The sequence below is a fragment of the Varanus komodoensis genome, unplaced genomic scaffold (assembly GCF_004798865.1).
Source record: "Varanus komodoensis strain SLA01 unplaced genomic scaffold, ASM479886v1 scaffold17, whole genome shotgun sequence".
Taxonomy (NCBI): Eukaryota; Metazoa; Chordata; class Lepidosauria; order Squamata; family Varanidae; genus Varanus; species Varanus komodoensis.
In genome coordinates this window covers 8267397-8287227 of record NW_025335505.1, presented here as the reverse complement: position 1 = coordinate 8287227, position 19831 = coordinate 8267397, and the positions used below count along the sequence as shown (strand labels likewise).

Here is a 19831-nt window from a genome sequence, read left to right as displayed (position 1 = left end):
TGGGTTGTTGTGCTCTGCGCACCCGAGCCACCGACTAAATGCAGTCCCCCTGTGCCCCCACCTTCTGGAACTATAAGGTGTGGCTACCTGGAAGGTGGTGGTAGTGATGGTCTGGGGGGTTGGGGACTCTGGGTTCAAGTCCCCACTCAGCCATGGAGCCCACTGGGTGACTTTGGGCCAGTCACAGACTCTCAGCATAACTGACCTCACAGGGTTGTTGAGGTGTAAAACAGAGGAGAGGAGGTTTATGTAATCTGCCTTGGGCTCTGTGAAAGGAAAAAAGGCAGGATATGCATATATTTTATCATGCCGTTTTAGAAATTAATCAATGTCTTCTCCAAAAATAAAAATAAAATAGGTTTGATCTGTCTACTTTTCTGTTAGGGATTGTAGCATGAATGATGGGTAGACTTTTTGCCCAAACTAACTGATTTGGCACAGGCCAGAGAAACCAGCATCCAGAGGAAAAGCTTTGTCTTTGTAAAATAAGTGTCTAGTCCTTAAAGTGGTGGTGATGCTGAGTTCGTGTGGAGAGGGTGTGGCAGTGTCTGACTAGGCCAGACGTCTTACCTCACATGCAGGTGGCTAATGAGATAGAATGGGCCGGCAGAGGGCCAAGAAGGCAGATCCTGAAAGGTGTGGGCAATACTTTGCAAAATGCCGGAGACCTGAGGAGGAGTGGCTGCTAGCCTTGCTGGCTGTGTGGCAGAGGTGGCCTGCTTGCCTGAGCAGCTTGGGCAGGAGGAGGCCATCCCGCTTGCGGGATGCTGTGGGCAGCTGGCTTGCCACCAGGTGTATGGTGTGCTGGACTAGATGGACCTTGGGTTTGATCTAGCAGGGCTGTTGTTATGCTCTTACGGGTTTGGCAGGACTGCTATTACCCTGCACAATCTCTGTCTCGGAAAGCTTTTCCCCGCCCCTGGATAGGGGATGTAAAACAAATCATGTAAAAGTATAATGCATTTGTATAATTTAAACAGGTCATGGAACTCCATTTGCCTTAATGAAACACTTTGATTGCACAGCTGCCACACTCACGCTGGCTGACAGTGCAGAGCCCACACAGTCCTGATAACCCCGGACACATCTGGCTAAGCAAAACAGATAAAACAAGAAGTGTACTGCGCCTCTTGAACGCACAGTGTCCGATTCAGGGGATTCTGCGTAACTGGGTTGCTGCACTGCTGTTGAACTCTGAATTATGGTCTTCCTCTGACATACTGTCTCTCTTTGTCCCCAGGCTTTTCCTCATTGTTCTTGTGATTTCAGACATCATGGCTTTGGTAAGCTACTGTTGGATATTCTGTATAAATAAGATCAAAACCCGGATAGCTCTGGTAATTCAATCAAGAGAGATCTGAATTAGTTTCAGACTTCAAAGTTTCTAGAACTAGGGCAGGGAATTGAATTGAAATGCTGCATAAATTGCATAGACACCCCCCCCTTCACAATCCTTTGTACATCATCTAATGACTACATCAGAAAAGACATAATCTTCATTACTTCTGTTCTTTTGCTGTGCTATTTTTAAGTTAGGATTGCTTTGCTTTCATCTACTATATCCTGAATGTTCAGGTCTGCAAGTGAAAGGGAATGCCAGATGCACCTGGATGCCGCATTTAATTTTTCATCCTTCGCTTTCCTGCCTTCAAAACAAAAAGAAAATATGTCATGGCCAGCCTTCATTTTTCAGAGGAGATGTCAAAATTATCAGGCAAGAAGGGTGGGAATGACAAACCAGGAAGGGATAAATGGTGCACATGAAGTGGGGGGTGGAGAAAAGATCCCTCCCAGCAAGTCCCACCCCATAAATTCAAGTGGTGCTGGAGTGACTCTAATCAAAATGGCCTTATTAAAAATGAAAAATAGCATGCAGCTATGGCCCAAGAGCTTGTTCATTGTCTTGTACTGTATTTGCACAACATAATACAGCTTGAAGGGATGTGTCTTGGGAGCAGTAACAAAAGGGGTTGTGTTTTTGGGGTGTGTACTCACTTCTCACATTGCATATTCTTCCCTGAGGACTTACCTGATGTGACAACACCTTCTGCTTTTGTTATGTCACATCATGGAGCGGCTGCCATAAATGAAATGTTTCTAATGCTAGAAATTGGAATCTCTTACAGGATAGTCAACAACGGTGTATTTACAGGATAGTCAACAACGGTTTAGTTACAACTTCTGCAATTGTTGTCTGTAAAATAAATAAGTTGCCTAAACAGCATGTAATCTGAATTGGTTCTGCTAAATTCATGTCTAAGGAGGAAAGAATTGAGAAGCCCCAAACTAAGCTCTCAACTGCTAGATTCAAGGAGATTACTCCTTCATAGATTGCCAGTTAAGAAGGTGATATGATATCACTGTTTCAAGAGTATAACAGTGTGGAGGAACATTTGGCAGCTAGGCAATAGCTCTGCAGCCTGAAGGGCAAGTTCAGAGTTGAGAATTTTTTCACTTAATTAACAGCATCTTCTCCTGGATTTTGCTGTACATAATGGTAATTGTAGCAGATAAAAACAGGTATCATACTTAGATCACAGATCAATAGCTTATGGTTCTATTGTCACAGCATTTTCTTTGGTGCCCTTTATATTTGATGTTGTAAATTTCCTTGTGTAGCGCAGGAGCATAAAGGCATTACAACCTCTTTCATCAGCTGATACCCACCAGAGGTTTGGTGTATAACTCACAGAATTCCTGACCATTGGCCATACTGACTGCAGCTGATGGAAGCTGAAGTCCAAGGCCTCTGCAGGGCACCAGGCTGTGATAGGCTGCCATTTATATATCTGTGTCTATATTCCCCCAGCCAGAGATAGAAAATGGCCAGCAACTGAGCAGTCATTGCTTCCTTGCCTACTCATACACCTGCTTTATGGCTAAGAGAGGGTTACCTACCTGACCATATTCAGGATTTGAGGAAAATCACTCCTCCCTCCCTCCCTTTTAATTTTGTCCCCTTAGTTTTCTAGAAGACTTTTGTTTTTTTCCTTGTAGCACATTCCCAATTACTGGTAGGATTGTATTGTTAACTTTTAGGGAAGAGAGGAGAAAACACTTATTGTTAGAACAGGCCCAGCATGCTAGAATCAAAAAGGCCTCAGGAAAAATGAACCAAGAAGACTTCCCAGTGGTGGTGACCTGCAACATCTGTGTAAAGGTTGTTTTCCTGCCGGAGGTCAACATGGCCTACAGGTGCAACAAGCTTGGAGTCCTGTTAGAAGAAAAGGTGAGACCAGTAGTGCAGCGCGTGTCCACCCTCACGGTACTAAAAGAAGATGATGAGTTTTAGACAGAACATGGAACTGCAGCAGCCAAGAGTAGTAAAGAAGCTAGAAGTGCAACAGCAAGCTGAGGCAGAAGAGGAGACTCCCGAGGGATGGGGAAATGAGGAGGAAACTCCCAGGAAAAAGGTGACAGTGAGGAGCAGAAGAATTAGGTGGACTTGAAGACATTCTGCACCAGTGCAAACAGTAGAACTATGAAACTGCTCTTAGTTACTCGAGGATGAGACTGGAGGGCAGCTTGTAGTGGAAGAACCACAGGAACAAGAGGGTAAAGGTCAACCATGCAGTGGCAGTGATATCAGAGCTTGCAAGATCAAAAAGAGAAGGGTGTTAGTTGTGGGAGCCTCTGGATGGAAACACATGTATGTCGGGAAGAGCCATGGACTCATCAGGGAGTGGCATAACTGAAAGACTGCCAAGGCTCATACAGCCCACTGACATGTATCTCTTCCTTCTTATATGTGTGGGAACAGATGACGGTGCCAAGCGGAGCTCTGAAGAAATCACATCACACTTTGAAGGTCTAGGGAGGAGAGTCAAGAACTTTAGGGCCAGATGGTGTCCTCTTCTATCCTTCCTGTTCTTGAAACAGGAATAGGCAGGCAAAGAAAAATACTCCAGGTGAAAGTCTGGCTGCAAAGGTGGTGCCAATGTGAGAGATTTGGATTCTAGGACCACAGGCTGTACATCCTTGAAAATGGAGTGCCAGCAAGGGATAGGTTGCTCCTTACAAATCCTGGAAAGGATGTGTTTTGCCACAGCATGAAGACGTTTATCAGGAGGGCTGTAAACTGAATCCTACAGAGAAGGTAGAAGTACACCTGAGTTTAACAACAGACAGAGGCTTATGCACCACAACAGCTCTTACAGTGCCCAATAATGGTTTTCCAACAATCGTAGGAAGAAAGCTAGAGTATAAAGCACATGGTCTCCAATGTCTATATATTTATGCCTAGAGTATGGGAAAAAATTCCATGAAACTTGAACTCTTAATACTCTTCAAGGAGGCATAATGTCATCATTATGGGGGACTTTGATTTCTGCCAAACTTGGCCCCCTCCCCTTCGTACCATGTGTTGCTGATAACTTCTTCCAACCGAAAGCTGAAACAAGAGGAATAGCTATCCTTGACTTGATACTAATCATCAAGTAAGACCTAGTGGCAGCTATGGGAACTTTGGAGGAAAATGACCATGCCATACTTGAATCCTTGATTCTAAAGGAAGCAAATCAAAATGTAGCCAAACACTTGCCCTGAGCAGACTCCTAACAAAGGATGGACAACAGGAATGGTCCAAGGTCTGGAAACAAAGCCCCATGAAGAGTGATTCAAAGAATTGGGCATGTTTAGCCTCAAGAAGGGAAGAGTGAGGGGAGGTAGGATAGCACTCTAGAAGTACTTGAAAGGTAGTCACTAAGAAGAAGGACAGGCTCTCTTCTCAAGCATCCCAGAGTGCAGGAGGCAGAATAATGGGCTCCAGTACCATGAAGCCAGATTCCGGCTAGATATTACGAAACTTCTGGCCTGGTCCCTTGCAACTCTACTATTCGGTGATTCTATGATTCTAGACATGTTCATGTTTGTGGGTCATATTTTTACGCAACATTCAAGAGAAGATGCCAGAGCAGCTACACTTCCTTTGTAACATCAAACCCAGCCCAGATAGTTCCTAGCTTAGCAGGAATTTGAACCTCATTCTCTCTTCCGCAGATTCCCCCTCTCTAAGGACTTGCTTCCTGAATTGCTTGTGATTTAGTTAAACATCAGCTGATGGCTCCTGTTCATCTTTTACTTCGAGATTTAAATGCCCTAAATAAGCAGGCAGAAACATGCATTTGAGCCTTGCCATTCTTGTTGTGCAATGTTTATTTACTGAACAAAGTTGTGTTCTTTTTCCCCCACTTAGCACTTCTTCTTTCTAGTTAAAGATTATGGAAGCTGGCTGGATATCGGAACAAGGTACAAGGCTTTGGTTTTTCTTTCTCCCACCTTTGTCCTTCCTCCTTAGCTGTAATGTTGTCTGTAAAATACTTGTGGTTCACCAGGCCAAAGCTTTTCATTTATTGCCTTTCTGAATTATCCAAAGGGCAATTCACAAGATAAAACCTAAGACCATATAACACAAAAACAAAGAATAAAACCAAAACAAAACCAAGCAGCACTAACATGGTTTCTAAAAGCTGCTCTGAATGGTTTGAGAGAATTAAAGGTCTCTACCTGGCCCCAGAATGACTAAATGTGAGTGCCAAGCAGAGGGCATACCACAGCCGGGTCCCCATATTTGGCTTGGATAAGTATGTTTCTCCAAGTGTTCATCAGGAAAAGAATTGATGGAAATGCTTCAGAGCCATTCAGTGATTACTCACTTCCTTATCCGTAAATTGTAACATATGTTTGTTTTGTATTTTTGCTTCTTGTCTCATTCAATTGTGTAGTGAGTGATTGATATGATGGCCCTGAGCTGCTTTGCTGGTCATCTCTATCAGCTCAGTTATCTTCAGCTTGTCACCCCTTGATTTTCCTCCAGTGAGAAGTATGTACCTGCTACTTTTTTTCCACAGCAACAGAGAAAATACCTCCCCTGCACCCAAAAAAAGAGCTTCTGATACATAGTTTACAGAGAGCTTCTTTCTAAACTGTTCAGAACTTTCAAACTTGGAAATGCTTAAATTATAGCACCAAAGGGCAGTTTGGTATGTCATGAAATTTTTGTCATACTGGTTGGACAGAAGATATCAAGGAGTTGATTTTCCTGATAAGAAAACCAGGAAACACGAGTTCGTTGATAGGTCTGATATGTGTATTTAGTCTGGAAACATAAGGTATAAATATGGAATTCTGCATTCCTCAGTCCTGCAACTTCCCCACTCCCGGCATTGGATCATTCCCTTGTCCTGGGTCGGTAGGGAGACCACCTGGTTCTGAAGGAGATGTCCACATCACTAGCATCTTCAGGGGTCCTTTGACTGGATCCAGGAGATGGAGGGTACTAGCTAGGCATGTACATAATCAGCTCCCACCAGGGTGGATGAGTTTTCTGTAACAAGAAGTTACGGAATTATTTTATTCCTGGAGCCATTTCAGAAAACAGTCTAAAGTCTAGATGTTGCTTTAGAAAGCTTCTGTCCTACAAGCATTTGATTTGGGATTTGGAAAAAGGTGATGATTTATAAATTGGGGCGGGGGGGACCTGGTGATGAGATACATGCTGGCTTTCCCAGAACTGCTAATGATCTCGTTACTTCCTCACTACATTTTCCAGTGTATTCTTTTGTATTTGTACATTTGATTGGCCTGCATTTTTCTGTTTTCCACAGTTCATTGTTGAGGGGGTTAGGGTCTACCCCCTCTTAGTGGCACAGTGTTCATGCAGGAGCCAAGCAGCTGCTGGTCCTTTTCCCATAAGAAATAAATTCTCACGCAACCTCTTCAGATACCAGGACAACACTATGTAATCACACTAAACATACAGCAGATACCGAGCCTTGTGGTAATATCTTTCCTGTAATGGGTTGCATTTGCTATTTGCTACATGTATATCCCGCTTTTCCTCCAAAGGAGCCAGGGCAGTGAACACGATCCTCCTCCTGTCCATTTTATCCTCACCACTAAGGAGGACTGGGCTGGCCCAGTCACTCGGTGAGCTTCACGGCAGAGTGGGGGCAGCACTCTGACCTCCTGTGTTGCAGCCACTGCACCGCACAGACTCCCCGCAGACAGACAAGTAAGGCCATGTTTTCCTTTCCCCGTTCCTGCCAGCACTGGTCAGTGATACTGAGTGCAGACAGGGAAGGGTACGGAGTGATGAATCATTGCACGAGTAAACCTTTATTCCTGTTTTGGAAAGGGAAAAGGAGAGCTCAGTGCAAGGCTGCCATTAGCGTGCTGCTGCAGCTCCTCTGCTTTCCGTAATGGGTGGTTCTGTCCTGGATCGCTTTCTTGGTGCTCTTATCCAAGCAGGAATGAGCTTTCTGTCACAGAGCTTCATCCTGAAACTGACCCTTCCAGCTTGCAATGCTAGGAATGCTTTCTAGAACTGCAGACTTGGCTCCGGCTTAATTGGAAATTCCTTCTCTGCCGATGCCCAGACAAATAAGCAGCAAAGGCAAGTTCTCTTTCAAAGGTAACTCAAGTCATCAACTGTATTCAGACCAGAGAGGATTCCAGCCATCACTGGGTGACACAAGTATGTGTAAAAAGAGTTGCTGAAACCAACATAAATCTTCAAACGGAACCTTTACTGCCTGTCACATGGTCACTAGAAAGGACCAGTAGTGATGCTGGAAAGGTACCTCTCGCTTGCAAGAGTTGCTGGTTGCCCACCTGAGGAAGCAGCCCAGGGTCCTGAAATGGAATGAGCAGTATGGCCGCCAGATGGTGATGGCCTGTTGTTAGGATTTTTGTCTTCTACCACCACACCCATTACCATGGCAAGTTTCTTGGAAATCTCTCAGCCAGAGCATCCAATGTATTACCCAATCAGAGCTGGCAAACATTTGCCCTCCAAAATGTTTTGGGTTGCAACACATTTGGTTGATTGCTATTCTATTTTTCATGTTCAAGCAGCCTCATTAGTCCTCACTAGGCAAAAGGAAAAAGCAGAGATTTGCCACTGTGCTACGGAAATTTGGTCACAAATCACAACCTTTTTCCTTTGTTCAGCAAGGACTGATGATGTTGTACTAGTATCAGCTATGCTAGTGTAATGCCATTAGCCTAACATTTGTCTAAAACCACAAGACTGCTGCTGCTACTTTTTTTTTAATGAACCCAAGTGCTTAAAAGCCTGCAAGAATCTTCACTGGTGCTAAAAATAGAATAGCATAGGTCCTGGGAGAAGCAATCTGGAGAGAGCATTTGCTATCCAGGGTGCCACCACTGACAAAGCTCTCCTCATTTAATTTGGTGGCAAAAGGCAGTGTTTAATGCTATCTGGAAAGTGAACTTTTCAGCAGAAAGAATTTGAGCTTGCTCTTCTGCCTGACATAGTTTGCTCTGTGTCTGCTTTGTTTCCATTTTGCTTTTGCGTTTGGTTTGGTTTGGTTTGGTTTGCTTTTGCAGGAAGGGCTTTGTGTGCAGCACTCTAGCATACTAGCTCATGTACAGTGAGCTGTGTAAGAGTTCTACCCCCACCCCCTTTGGGAATGAGTAAGCTGTATTGCATGGAACGTGTGTCTGAGTGTTCCCAGATTTCCCTATGCATCCATTGGGTGTCTCCCCTTCCTCTATTAGTATCTTGCCACCAATTCCCATCTCACTGATGTATAGACATTCTTACTGACCTTCAGCTAAGATGAAGGAACTGGATATCGAATAGTATTGTGACTGTGGACTTCAGTTGTACAACATAATGGTGTAAGGACATCAAACCTTGTCAAGCTGTTATAACGAGGCTGGCTTTTTGTTCAGGAAGCAGAGCTTTTGTTTCCTTTTAAAATTACAATGATGCTCCAGCATGAAAACTAATTTTCCAAGCAGAGCTGCCTGCAGGCATTGCAGTACTGGTTGCTGATAGCCTCAGATATATTGGCAGGCTGCCATTATGTGATAACAAATAGAATAGGAATTGCTTTTAATTGCATTCTATTTGTAGCATGATTTCTTCCCCTCCATGGCATTTTTGTTGAACACTCTTCTGTCTGTACAGCTACATCTAGTGCAGCTTATACGGGAAGAACGAGTTCAGCATAGTACCTATGATGGTTTGCACACCAGTTCTTTCCAAACTGTTCCTTTCCTAATGTTTTAGGACTGCTTCGCACAGGGTGAGTGAATGAGCCATTACAGATCAAACGCCACTGGTATTTATTTGGTTTTGTACCCTGCCTGTCTACTCAGAAATGGCACTTAAATCAACAATTTGGAATAGAGTTGGGGCACAGTCCTTTGGGTGCCACATCCCCTGTGCACAGCCATAGGCTAGGTCAGAGTCCCAGCTCCAGCCTTGGAACTGCAGCATTTCTTCCCTCGCCAGCACCCTTCCTTCAGTGGCTGCAGTGCTGATCTCTTGGGTGCAACTTTGGAGCTGTCGCTCGGGAATATTCTGGAGGGGTGGGAAGAACCTTGCTCTCCCAGGCTATGAGGAATCCTGGTGATGCCTCTGCTGCTTCGCACAAGGAGGGGCAAAAGACAGAGATGGCCACTTAGTTGACGCTCTGTGTTTTCTGTAGGACAGGAGGCTCACAGGGGCAATCCTTGTCTCCAGAGTCCTCCCACGCCATGGTAGATACTTACACTCCTTTCAGGTTTGGAGGGTGACAAGCACCCCATTGGATAGCACCCTAAAACAGTGATGGCAAACCTTTTAGAGACCAAGTGCCCAAACTGCAACCCAAACCCCACTTATTTATCACAAAGTGCCAACACTGCAATACAACCTGAATACTGAGGTTTTAGTTTAGAAAACGATTTTATCCTAGCTGCTGCACAACATGTGTGCAGACCATTTCAGAAAGCATAGCACAAGCTGTTTTACAGACTGTTGTACAAGAGACATTATGTCTTCTTTACACTAGGCGATGATCTATGTTCTGGTAGGGAAAAATCACAAGAGTCAGCAGCGTTCTGTTCGTGGCTTGCTCAGCTCCTTATGCAAAAGCTCGTGTAAACAGGAGCAAAGTACTGGATTTGATACTTGGGCAAGCATAGAACTAGGGTTTCTGCAAGCAGTAGAAGCTTGATGTTGGCAGAATGACACTGCTGCATACAAGCCATTGTGTACATTGCAAGAAAGAGGAACATTTTTGTTCCCTTCAGGGCTGCCCTCAGAGTTGCAGCACTGCTGTTCCCCCAGGAGTTGCTTTGAGGAGAGGTACTGATGGCCCAGTTTCCATAAATGCAGCACCTCCCATCGTGCACAGCAGCAGTGGCTGCATTGTAAGTTGAACCTGGCAGAATAGTCTCTTTGATAGGAAGAGGCTGAGGTGAGAATCTGGTGTGTGGAAGGTTACAAGAGACGAAGAATGAGCTCTTCCCCTCCCTTTTCCCCTCTTCCCCCTTTTTTGGCATTGAGATTGATTGATTTCCCTGCTTTTTAGCAACAAGCAACAGACAGGAAGCCTGCCCGTGCAATAGCCGTTCCTGCAGAAAACAAATAGCTAGCATGGGGACTACCGTGCCATTTCGAAGGACCTGCATTTCTTGTGGGGGGGCAGTTTCACTCTCTTCAACCTTGGAAATTCTCCCCATTTCAGCCATCTTGCATCCTCAGCATTTCACTCGCACCTATCTTGCGGACTGCCAAGCCTAAAGCTATTTTCCACAGCCAGCCCTAGACTGCCACATCTGCACAATGACCCAGGATTAGAGGGTCTGGGTCTCCCAATCTTGCAAGCTGACCTGTTTGGCTAAAGGGAGACCTTTAGAACAAACATTCAGACAGAGGTTGCACAGTGGAAGAAACTGCCTCACGATGCTGTTCTGAACGGGCTTGTGTTTCCACTCTTTTCTCGCTTGCACATAACACTGCACAAAACAGGTGGGACTCACCCATAGTTTCTTAGTGTGCATGCGTGAGCTAATAGCATGCAGCCCCCAAACACTGCTGTTTTGCCCCAAGCTTGGCAGCCTCCTAATATAGCAATTAATCAAGGGGACAAAAGTCTGGCCAGCAGGCAAGCTGAAGTGCAGCTCCCAGGAGTGTCACATGTACTTTCTCACTTCCCTTTTTAAAAATAGTTTCTTAAACCACATTGTTTTTTGTATAGCAGCTTAAATGTTTTGTTCCGTTGTTTCATCATGGAACAGTTTATTTAAAACAAAACAGCAATCTTCTTGGCAGTGTTCATGCCTTGTAGAGATTCCCATTCGTTTTTGGGTGCACAATTTCTTTGGCATATGCATGTATTCTTGCCCCTTAATTCCCTTCCCTTCCTTCCCTTCCCTTCCCTGTTGGCTGAAGCAAGTTAGCTTCTGTTTTGGTAAATTATCTGGTGTATCCATGGCAGTGCATACATATTAAAATCATTACTGTTTATAATTACAGACAGCCAGTGAGCTGTAGTGGTTAGAAGTGAAGACTGGGGAGATTAGGCATCTAGTCCCCATTCAGGTATGAGGCTCACTGAGTCACTTTGGGACAGCCACTCTCAGCCTATCCTACCTCACAAGGTTGTTGTAAGGATAAAATAGGAGGAAAACCTTGAAAGCTGCCTTGGGTTCCTTGCAAGAAGAAGAAAGGCAGGATATAAAAACAATATTTGATGACAGAACAACAACAATGATGATAGTAATTTGAATCTAGTTTCATGAACAATATATTTACCATCTGGCAATAGCAGATCAGCATCTTCCATTGGAAATAGTTTTATGATGCTTGTGTTCTTTGGTTGTTGTTGTTGTTGCTAGTAGCAAAGCCGCATATGACCCATTGCGACCCCATGGACAACATTCTTCCAGGACTTCCTGTCCTCCACCATCCCAGGGAGTCCACTCAAGCTCACGCTGACTGCTTCAGTGACTCCATCCAGCCACCTCATCCTCTGCCGTCCCCTTCTTCTTTTGCCATCTATTGTTCCCAGAATTAGGCTCTTCTTCAGGGAGTCCTTCCTCCTCATTAGGTGGCCAAAGTATTTGAGTTTCATCTTCAGTATCTGACCTTCTAAAGAGCAGTCAGGGTTGAGATCGCCTTGTGGTCCAAGGAACTCGCAGGAGTCTCCTCCAGCACCACAATTCAAAGGCCTCAGTTCTTCGGTGCTCAGCCTTCCTTATGGTCCAGCTTTCACAGTCATACACTGCAACTGGAAAAACCATAGCCTTGACTAACGCACTTTTGTTGGCAGGGTGATGTCCCTGCTTTTTACTATGCTGTCTAGATTTGCCATAGCTTTCCTCCCAAGGAGCAAGCCTCTTTTAATTTCTTGGCTGCAGTCACCATCTGTCACTAACTCCAAAATAAAATCTGTCATTACCTCCATTTCTTCCCCATCTATTTGCCAGGAAGTTAGAGGATCAGATGCCATGATCTTAGTTTTTTTAATGCTGAGTTTCAAGCTAACTTTTGCGCTCTCCTTTTTCACCCGCATCAAGGGGCTCTTTAGTTCCTCTTCACTTTCTGCCGTTAGAGTGGTATCATCTGCATATCTGAGGTTGTTGATATTTCTCCCAGCAATCTTAATTTCAACGTGTGATTCATCTAGCCCTGCCTTTCTCATGATGTGCTCTGCATATAAGTTAAATAGGCAGGGCGACAGTATACAGCCTTGTCACACTCCTTTCCCGATTTTGAACCAATCAGTAGTTCCATGTCCAGTTCTCACTGTTGCTTCTTGACCCGCATACAGGTTTCTCAAGAGACAAATAAGATGGTCTGGTACTCCCATCTCTTTGCCACAATTTGTTGTGATCCACACAATCAAAGGCTTTAGCATAGTCAGTGAAGCAGAAGTAGATGTTTTTCTGGAACTCCCTAGCTTTCTCCATGATCCAGCATATGCTGGCAATTTGATCTCTAGTTCCTCTGCCTCTTTGAAACCCTGCCTGTGCTTCTGGTAGTTCTCGGTCCACATACTGCTGGAGCCTAGCTTGTAGGATTTTGAGCATAACTTTGCTAGCATGTGAAATGAGTGCAATGGTGCGGCAGTTTGAACATTCTTTGGCATTGCCCTTTGGGATCAGAATGTAAACTGACCTTTTCCAATCCTGTGGCCACTGTTGAGTTTTCCAAATTTGCTGGCATATTGAGTGTAGCACTTTTACTGCGTCGTCTTTTAGGATTTTGAATAGCTCAGCTGGAATACTGTCTCCCCCACTAGCTTTGTTGTTGCTCAGACTTCCTAAGACCCATTTGACTTCACATTCCAGGATAGCTGGCTCAAGGTCAGTGACCACCCCATCGTGGTTATCAGGGACGTTAAGATCTTTCTTGTATAGTTCTTCTGTGTAATCTTGCCACCTGTTCTTAATCTCTTATGCCTCTGTTAGGTCCCTGCCATTTTGGTCCTTTATCATGCCCATCTTTGCATGAAATGTTCCCTTCATATCTCCAATTTTCTTGACGAGATGGCTAGTCTTCCCTATTCTATATTTTTCTTCTATTTCTTTACACTGTTCATTTAAGAAGGCATTCTTATCTCTTCTAGCTATTCTCTGGAATTCTGCATTCAGTTGGGTGTATCTTTCCCTTTTTCCCTTGCCTTTCGCTTCCCTTCTTTTCTCAGCTATTTGTAAAGCTTCCTCAGACAGCCATTTTGTTTTCTTACATTTCTTTTTCTTTGGGATGGTTTTAGATGCAACCTCTTGCACAATATTGCGAACCTCCGTCCATAGTTCTTCATGAACTCTGTCTATCAGATCTAATCCCTTAAATCTATTTGTCACCTCTACTGCATATTCATCAGGGATATGATTTAGGTCATACTTGAGTGTCCTAGTGCTTTTCCCTATTTTCTTCAATTTAAGCCTAAATTTCGCCACAAGAAGCTCATGATCTGAGCCACAGTCAGCTCCTGGTCTTGTTTTTACTGACTGTGTATAGCTTCTGCATCTTTGGCTGCAGAGCACATAGTCAGTCCGACCAAGAAGATAACTAAAAAAGTGAAAGTTGCATCTTGACGTCTTTGGTACTGCAGACTGAAGAGAATTATGACTTATAAGAGATGGCCTTTAAATGTCACTAGAGCTGTGAGAAGCGAAACTGCAAGGGAACCTAAATAAATAGCTTTCTCATGGATGGCACCAAAGTCACATGACTTTTTCCTACTGAACTGAATTGCATGTGCTGGGCTGGAGGCCTTTAAATGTTGCATTAGGTCTGGAGACTCAACCTATGAAAATGTCTCCCATGGCACCAGTGATGCACTGAGGGCTTTTAGCTAGAAGACGAGCAGCAGGAATGCCTCCCTGACCATCTGTCTTGACATTCCCAGCCGAGTGAGTCAGAGGCCCACTTATTATTTGATGAAGTGGAGGTAGCCATCCAATGTGAAGCCAAGAGAGATGTCCATTCCTAAGAATGGAGTCAGTGGCTCAGTGGCCTGATGGGCCTTATAGCTCAGAATTCTGGCCCTGTGTGGATTAATAATTCTGGAGACAGAATATCTGAATGCCTTAAGGACAACTAAATGAAACCTTTCGTGTGCATCTTTGCATGATTGGCTCAAAAACGAAGGAAGGAATTCACACTGGGGATCAGAAGACATTCAGATGTCTCCGAAAGGTGCTTTGCTGATACACTAACCATCTCATCCAGTCCCAGCCTGTGCTTATTGATGTTTTTGCCATAATCCTGACTTCACAGGCGCAGCATCCAAGTCATGCTGTGTCCTTTGTTCTTACAAGCTTTAATTAGCAGCGATGTGAGTGCATTGTCCAGGCGCTGTTCAGCAACCGTAGCTCAGTGGTTGAACATATGCCATGTATGTGTTGGCCCAAATTCAGTCCCTCTTCTGCAGGGTAGGGTGGTAATACGGAATTCCAAATAGTTCTTGTCCTTTTTAGGCTTAGAATGGTTAGCCAAGGTAAAAAACAGATAACAGAAATAAATGTTAACAAATGAAAATGCAGCTAAGAGAAGAGGATTCTTTGGAAAAGACACACAAGTCTTACAAAGCTATCACAGTTAGACTCTTCGTACAGATTAGGCAGAGATTTCCATGAGGTAAAGCATAAGGCACCATGCCTCTACTGTAATTGCCTTTTCCTTTCCTAAAGTCAGTTTGATAAACGACATGGGTGGAATCAGACATTGTGCAAGCAGAAATCCACCAAATCTACCAGATTTTCTCCTTCTCCTGCAGCCTTCCATGCTATCTGAAAACCTGCTATGGAGGGCTTTCCAGCTCTATGGAGCAGATTGGAAGGTGTGTGCGGGCTAGAAGGGGAGGGGAATGCACCCCTCCCCCACATCCCCGGTCCGGTTCTGCTCTGGAAGGGCTTCTGTCAGTGGAATAATACCATTGGATTCAACTCAGACTCTGAATGCACAGGGGCTCAACAGATAATTTTAGCATTAATGCAACAAGCAAGATCATGCCACAATTTTTACCTGGCACAGTGCTTGCATTAATGTGCTGTTTTGCTGTAAAGTATGGCCTATCTGCGATATTTGTCATCCCTGTAACGCTTAATACAGTTTTCTGTTTCTGTGCTCAGCTTTGGCCAGTGTAGGCCTAAGTGATGTTCTCATAGGAACACAACACAGGTTTTCAGCAGGGGTCCCATCTAAGTTTTGCTGCAGGCTGCTCTAAATAGGGGACGGATGTTGAATGGGTGGGCAGAGCCGTTTCAGGTCTCCAGTTCACATAGTAACAGCAAGCTGAACAGTCTAAAATTGGACAAAGGCAAGGCCTAAAGCAGGGAGGCAGATGGAAGAATAATTGCAAATAGACATGAATTCAGTTTGATTACACAGATTAAGGCTTAATTTCTGTAGGGGATGCGGTATAAGGTTTTGTAACAAAAAGCTTCCCAGAAAAAGGTGAGTTTTGAAGAAGGAAGAGAAAGAAATATAGGAGATGTTGCAGACATAGGTTGGAGAAAGGAAGAAAAGGTCAGGCCATACAATATATTTAATGTAATAGGCCTTTTTGCTAGGCCTGATTGTGGGTTGCATTTCCTGGCTAAATACCAGGGAACCAACCCAGTTGATTTTGGGTTCCTATTGACTATTTATTGGATTTGAGTCTCAGTGTTGTGCCTGGCATTCAGCCAGATGCCCCTGAAGACAACAGATATTTTCCACTGACTATCTAGATTCTCCAGGGCTATGCAACTTGAACTTCTGGCATGGAACGAACGAACAAACTATGAAGTCATGAACTCTTTTTAATTATTCAAAGTAATTAAAATTTCATCCAAGTTCTCAAAGGATTAAAAGCACAAATTAGAATATTCATTGAAGGATCTGTGCATTTTTCAAAAGAAAAACAACAGACTTGATTTGAAAATGTGGAGAGCCGTATTTTATCCCTCACCGGCAGCTTGTACTTCGGGTAGGCAAGAAAGGCCAGGTTATAGGCTGTTAGTGTGAAACTTGGTGAAAAGCTTTCAATATAAATTCAGCAGTGGTTTTGCTCTTTCTCGAGCCATCCTGAAGCGTAGAAAAAGAGTTCAACCTAAGCAGCTGGCTTGCAAGATTAGGTTTTTTCCTCCCAAGGGAAGCCTTTGTTATCACTTTGTTGTAAGCGTTGCTGTGAACTGCAGAGTCCAAAGGGTTCTGGCTGGGCTGTTGAACAGCAACACCTTCTGCACTTTGACAAGCCAGAGTGAACATTATCAGCTTCTGAACTGCACCTTCTGTATGGAAGCAGAGCGGCGGCGACTGGAACAACATTTGAATGTGGTGTTTCTGTATAGTTGGAACTGGAGTGCAGGGTATGTTGGCTGTTTTAAAGAGCCATGGAGCTTGCTTAACATCATTGGAAAGGTTGCCATTCGCTCCCTTAGCCAGTGCTTCTCTAGTCCTTGCTCCATGCATAATGGCTTGGATGCACTCTGTAATCTCATGAGGCCATCAAGACAGGGCAGGCCCTCCTGCATATGAAACAAAAGAACCCCCCCCCCCAAGATTAATGCTTCTGTCTGATCTGGATCAGTATCCCAGCCTGTTCACTTTCGAGTCTGCAATTTCTGCTTGAAGGAATTGTGCTTATGCCACCAATGGCATGCTGGACCTTATGCACTTGGTCCTGTGTTAGAAGAGTTCCAGATTAGCCCTACCCAACCATAGTACCCCCCCCCCCAGTGATGATGGACTGCAAGTCCCATCAGTTCCAACCAGCAGTTAGCTATGCTGACCTGGAACGAAGAAAGCTTCACTCCACCACAGCTGTAGGGCACCAGCTTGGGAAGATTGTTCCAGAGCATACAACTCCTACATGTCACTCCTGAGTACTTTAAACCCTTCAGATTTTAAAGTGTGCTGTCTTGCAGGAAAGCAGATCATCTGAAGGCGAGGATTGTATATTGGTGACATGCAGAAAGTTAGAAAGTTATAAACCAATCAGTATTCTGAATGTGAGACCACTTCCCCATTTAGTGGCGAGAAAGACTTACAGCTATTGGGCAGTATAAAAATGTTTATTGGGTGATATAAACATGTATTAAATAAATAACAAAGGACTGGTTCAAGCAAATAAATCCTCCTGGAAAATGAGTTGTTCTAATTGGATCTGGATTCCTATGGAATAACAATTGCTGTTAAATATGTGTATCTTGGATTTATGTATTTGTTTATGTAATATGCATAAACTATTTATTGTAGAGACAGGTATTTTGCAAAAGGTAACAAACTTTTTCCTCAAAATGTCTGTCCTTATAACTGTCTAATTCCATTAGCCCCATTAAAAAGATTAACTGCAGCTGAAATATCTCAGCAAATTCAGTCAGCCTTAAGTATGGCTAATTTTTCATAGTAGTAATCTTTCTATGTTTTTAGTGGCTAAAGCTCCACAACACAACAGTCTGATTTATATGTTTTTATAAACCAGATCTTCTCCCGCTAGATCAGGAAAACTCAATACTTCCTTGAGGCTCCCAAGCCTGGTATCTCCACCACCTTTCTGAAATTATCTAGTTTATCTCTTGTTTGCAAGGATGTATGAAGTATGCTCGCAAACCGTCCATGCTGTCTGACCCTGTTCTGGTGCAAATTCATTCTGCATACTTCTGACTGTATGTTGCATGTGTTTTTAAAGGCTTTTGGGGTCTTCAATAAAGAATTGCATCCTAAGAGCCTAACCAGGCATGTGGCAGCTGCCCAAAGTTCTTGTAGTAACTGGGTCACTGCTCAGGAACTACTAAGGCTTAAACCCTACACGTGGTAGCAAGCATGTGGACACCTGGTTTAGACACCTGTGATATTCCAAGCAGATCTGAAATACCTCAGTCGCCATCACAACCTGCCTGCACAATCTTGACTTTGGCATTCTATCTGCAGTACACGATAGAAGGCATTACTTTGGCCAGTGGTTAACACACTTAATAAACTGGTACTGTTAGTTGAACTTACCTGCCTAGGGATAGATACCAAAATGACGTATCTAATTGTACCAGTAAATTTAGCCTTCTCTAGACTTGTTCATTTTATTATCTGTTTGTTTCTGACTTGTAATTTTCTCTCTTTTGCAGCATCAGCCATTATGTCCTTGCGATGTCCTTCACTATGTTCCTGATGCTCTTAAGTGGACTGGCCCAGCTGCTCACTACCAAAAGACTGGCACTTTGGGAACGGCCTAAGCACCACTCACTGTGACAAATGACCAAGGTGCTCCTATTGTTGGAACTTTCGTTCTTCCTGAGGGACAAAATTATGAGACTGGCTGCTAGAAAGTCCTAAAGAACTTGATGCTGCAGAAGACAGCTTGATTCCCTTTCATTTTGGAACTGAATCTTTCTTTTTTCTTTTTAAAGGAAGAGGAAAGAAACATAACCATAAGCCTCCTGCCAAAAACTGAATAATTCTATGACCTGTTTTCATGTTAAGGACAAGTACTGAGGTTATTTTCTCATTAGGGATTCAAATGGATGATAGGGAAGGAAATTAACTCTGTACCTTTGCCTGGAAGGTAGCGGAAAACAATTTTGTGCCTGCTGGCTGTATGACAGGTGAACATCTTGTCCACTGTCTCTTCAAACGGTTGCCTTCTTCTGGACCAAAGGAGCGAACTGCAGTGTCAAAAGTTTAGTATGCTCTAGGATTGATTGTAGGTTATTTCTCATGTCAGAGATTAGGATCAAGTTTAGAAACTAGCTTATGATGCAATGACTCTAAAGCATGATTTCTTTAATTTTTCTAAAGCATGAGTGTGTGTGTGCTAGTGTGGGGAACATTTGAATGACCTTCTGCCGAGTCAGACCGTTTCTTTTCTAGCCCAGGACTGCTGGCACTGACTGATAGTGGCTCTCCAACTTTTGAGACAAGACCCTATCCTGTCCTTACCTGGAGATGCCAAAGATGGAAACTGCGTGCAAAGCACATGCTCTGCCCACCAAGCTATTTGAAAAGAGAAATGTTGCAGGTTAACTTGACTTTTTGCTGCTGTTTCCCCCATTGTTATACTCAAAATACATTTTGGGGGGCGGGAATCCTTGGGCCTGGCTCCCTGGACTCTGGTCTACTTTGACGTGGCCATGAGTCCAAGCATCTGATGAGTACATCCAATATTTAGGCAAGGTTCATCAGGAGTCAAGACCACATCACCTTTCCATGCCACATGAGGTAGAAGAAGGCTGCCAGTTGTGCAGCCTTCCTTCTGCATGTATTTATGGACTTCCTCTGGCTTGCTTTGATTTCCAAGACAGGGCCAAACACAAGAGGAAGTCCTCCAATACTACAGGGATGGATTCCATGGAGCTCAGACTGCATCAAAGGAGTCCTGCAAAGATTTTGTTAAGGCTGAGGGCAGGGACATGCTCAAGCCTTTCCCAGCCTTCTATAAGGCTATCTGAAGACTGAAATCCAGCTTTCCCAGTCCAGCTCTGCTCATTCCACTGATGCTAAATATTCCCTCCAAGAAGATCTGACAAATTGTAAAGCTTCAGAAAATGAAAAAAATATGTAGGATAATGTTTCAGGTGATACCTGAACCTTGAGATCAAGGGCATC

At 43.9% G+C, this 19831-nt stretch overlaps 1 protein-coding gene across 7 annotated transcripts in view; it reads left to right on the top strand.

Annotated features, from left to right (window-relative positions):
* Positions 1 to 19023, top strand: part of PIGN (phosphatidylinositol glycan anchor biosynthesis class N) — a 93997-nt gene extending 74974 nt beyond the window's left edge. For 5 of the 7 annotated variants that reach the window (XM_044426419.1, XM_044426423.1, XM_044426420.1 and 2 more), the window contains 3 exons: positions 1241 to 1283; positions 5195 to 5247; positions 18355 to 19023. In XM_044426419.1, coding sequence (XP_044282354.1) covers positions 1241 to 1283; positions 5195 to 5247; positions 18355 to 18478 — 220 coding nt within the window. In that variant the 3' untranslated portion in view covers positions 18479 to 19023. Of the gene's footprint in view, positions 1 to 1240; positions 1284 to 2126; positions 2709 to 5194; positions 5248 to 18354 lie in introns of those variants that run through there. The other 2 variants (XM_044426421.1, XM_044426422.1) reach the window with 2 other exon arrangements.
* The last annotated feature ends 808 nt before the right edge of the window (positions 19024 to 19831 follow it).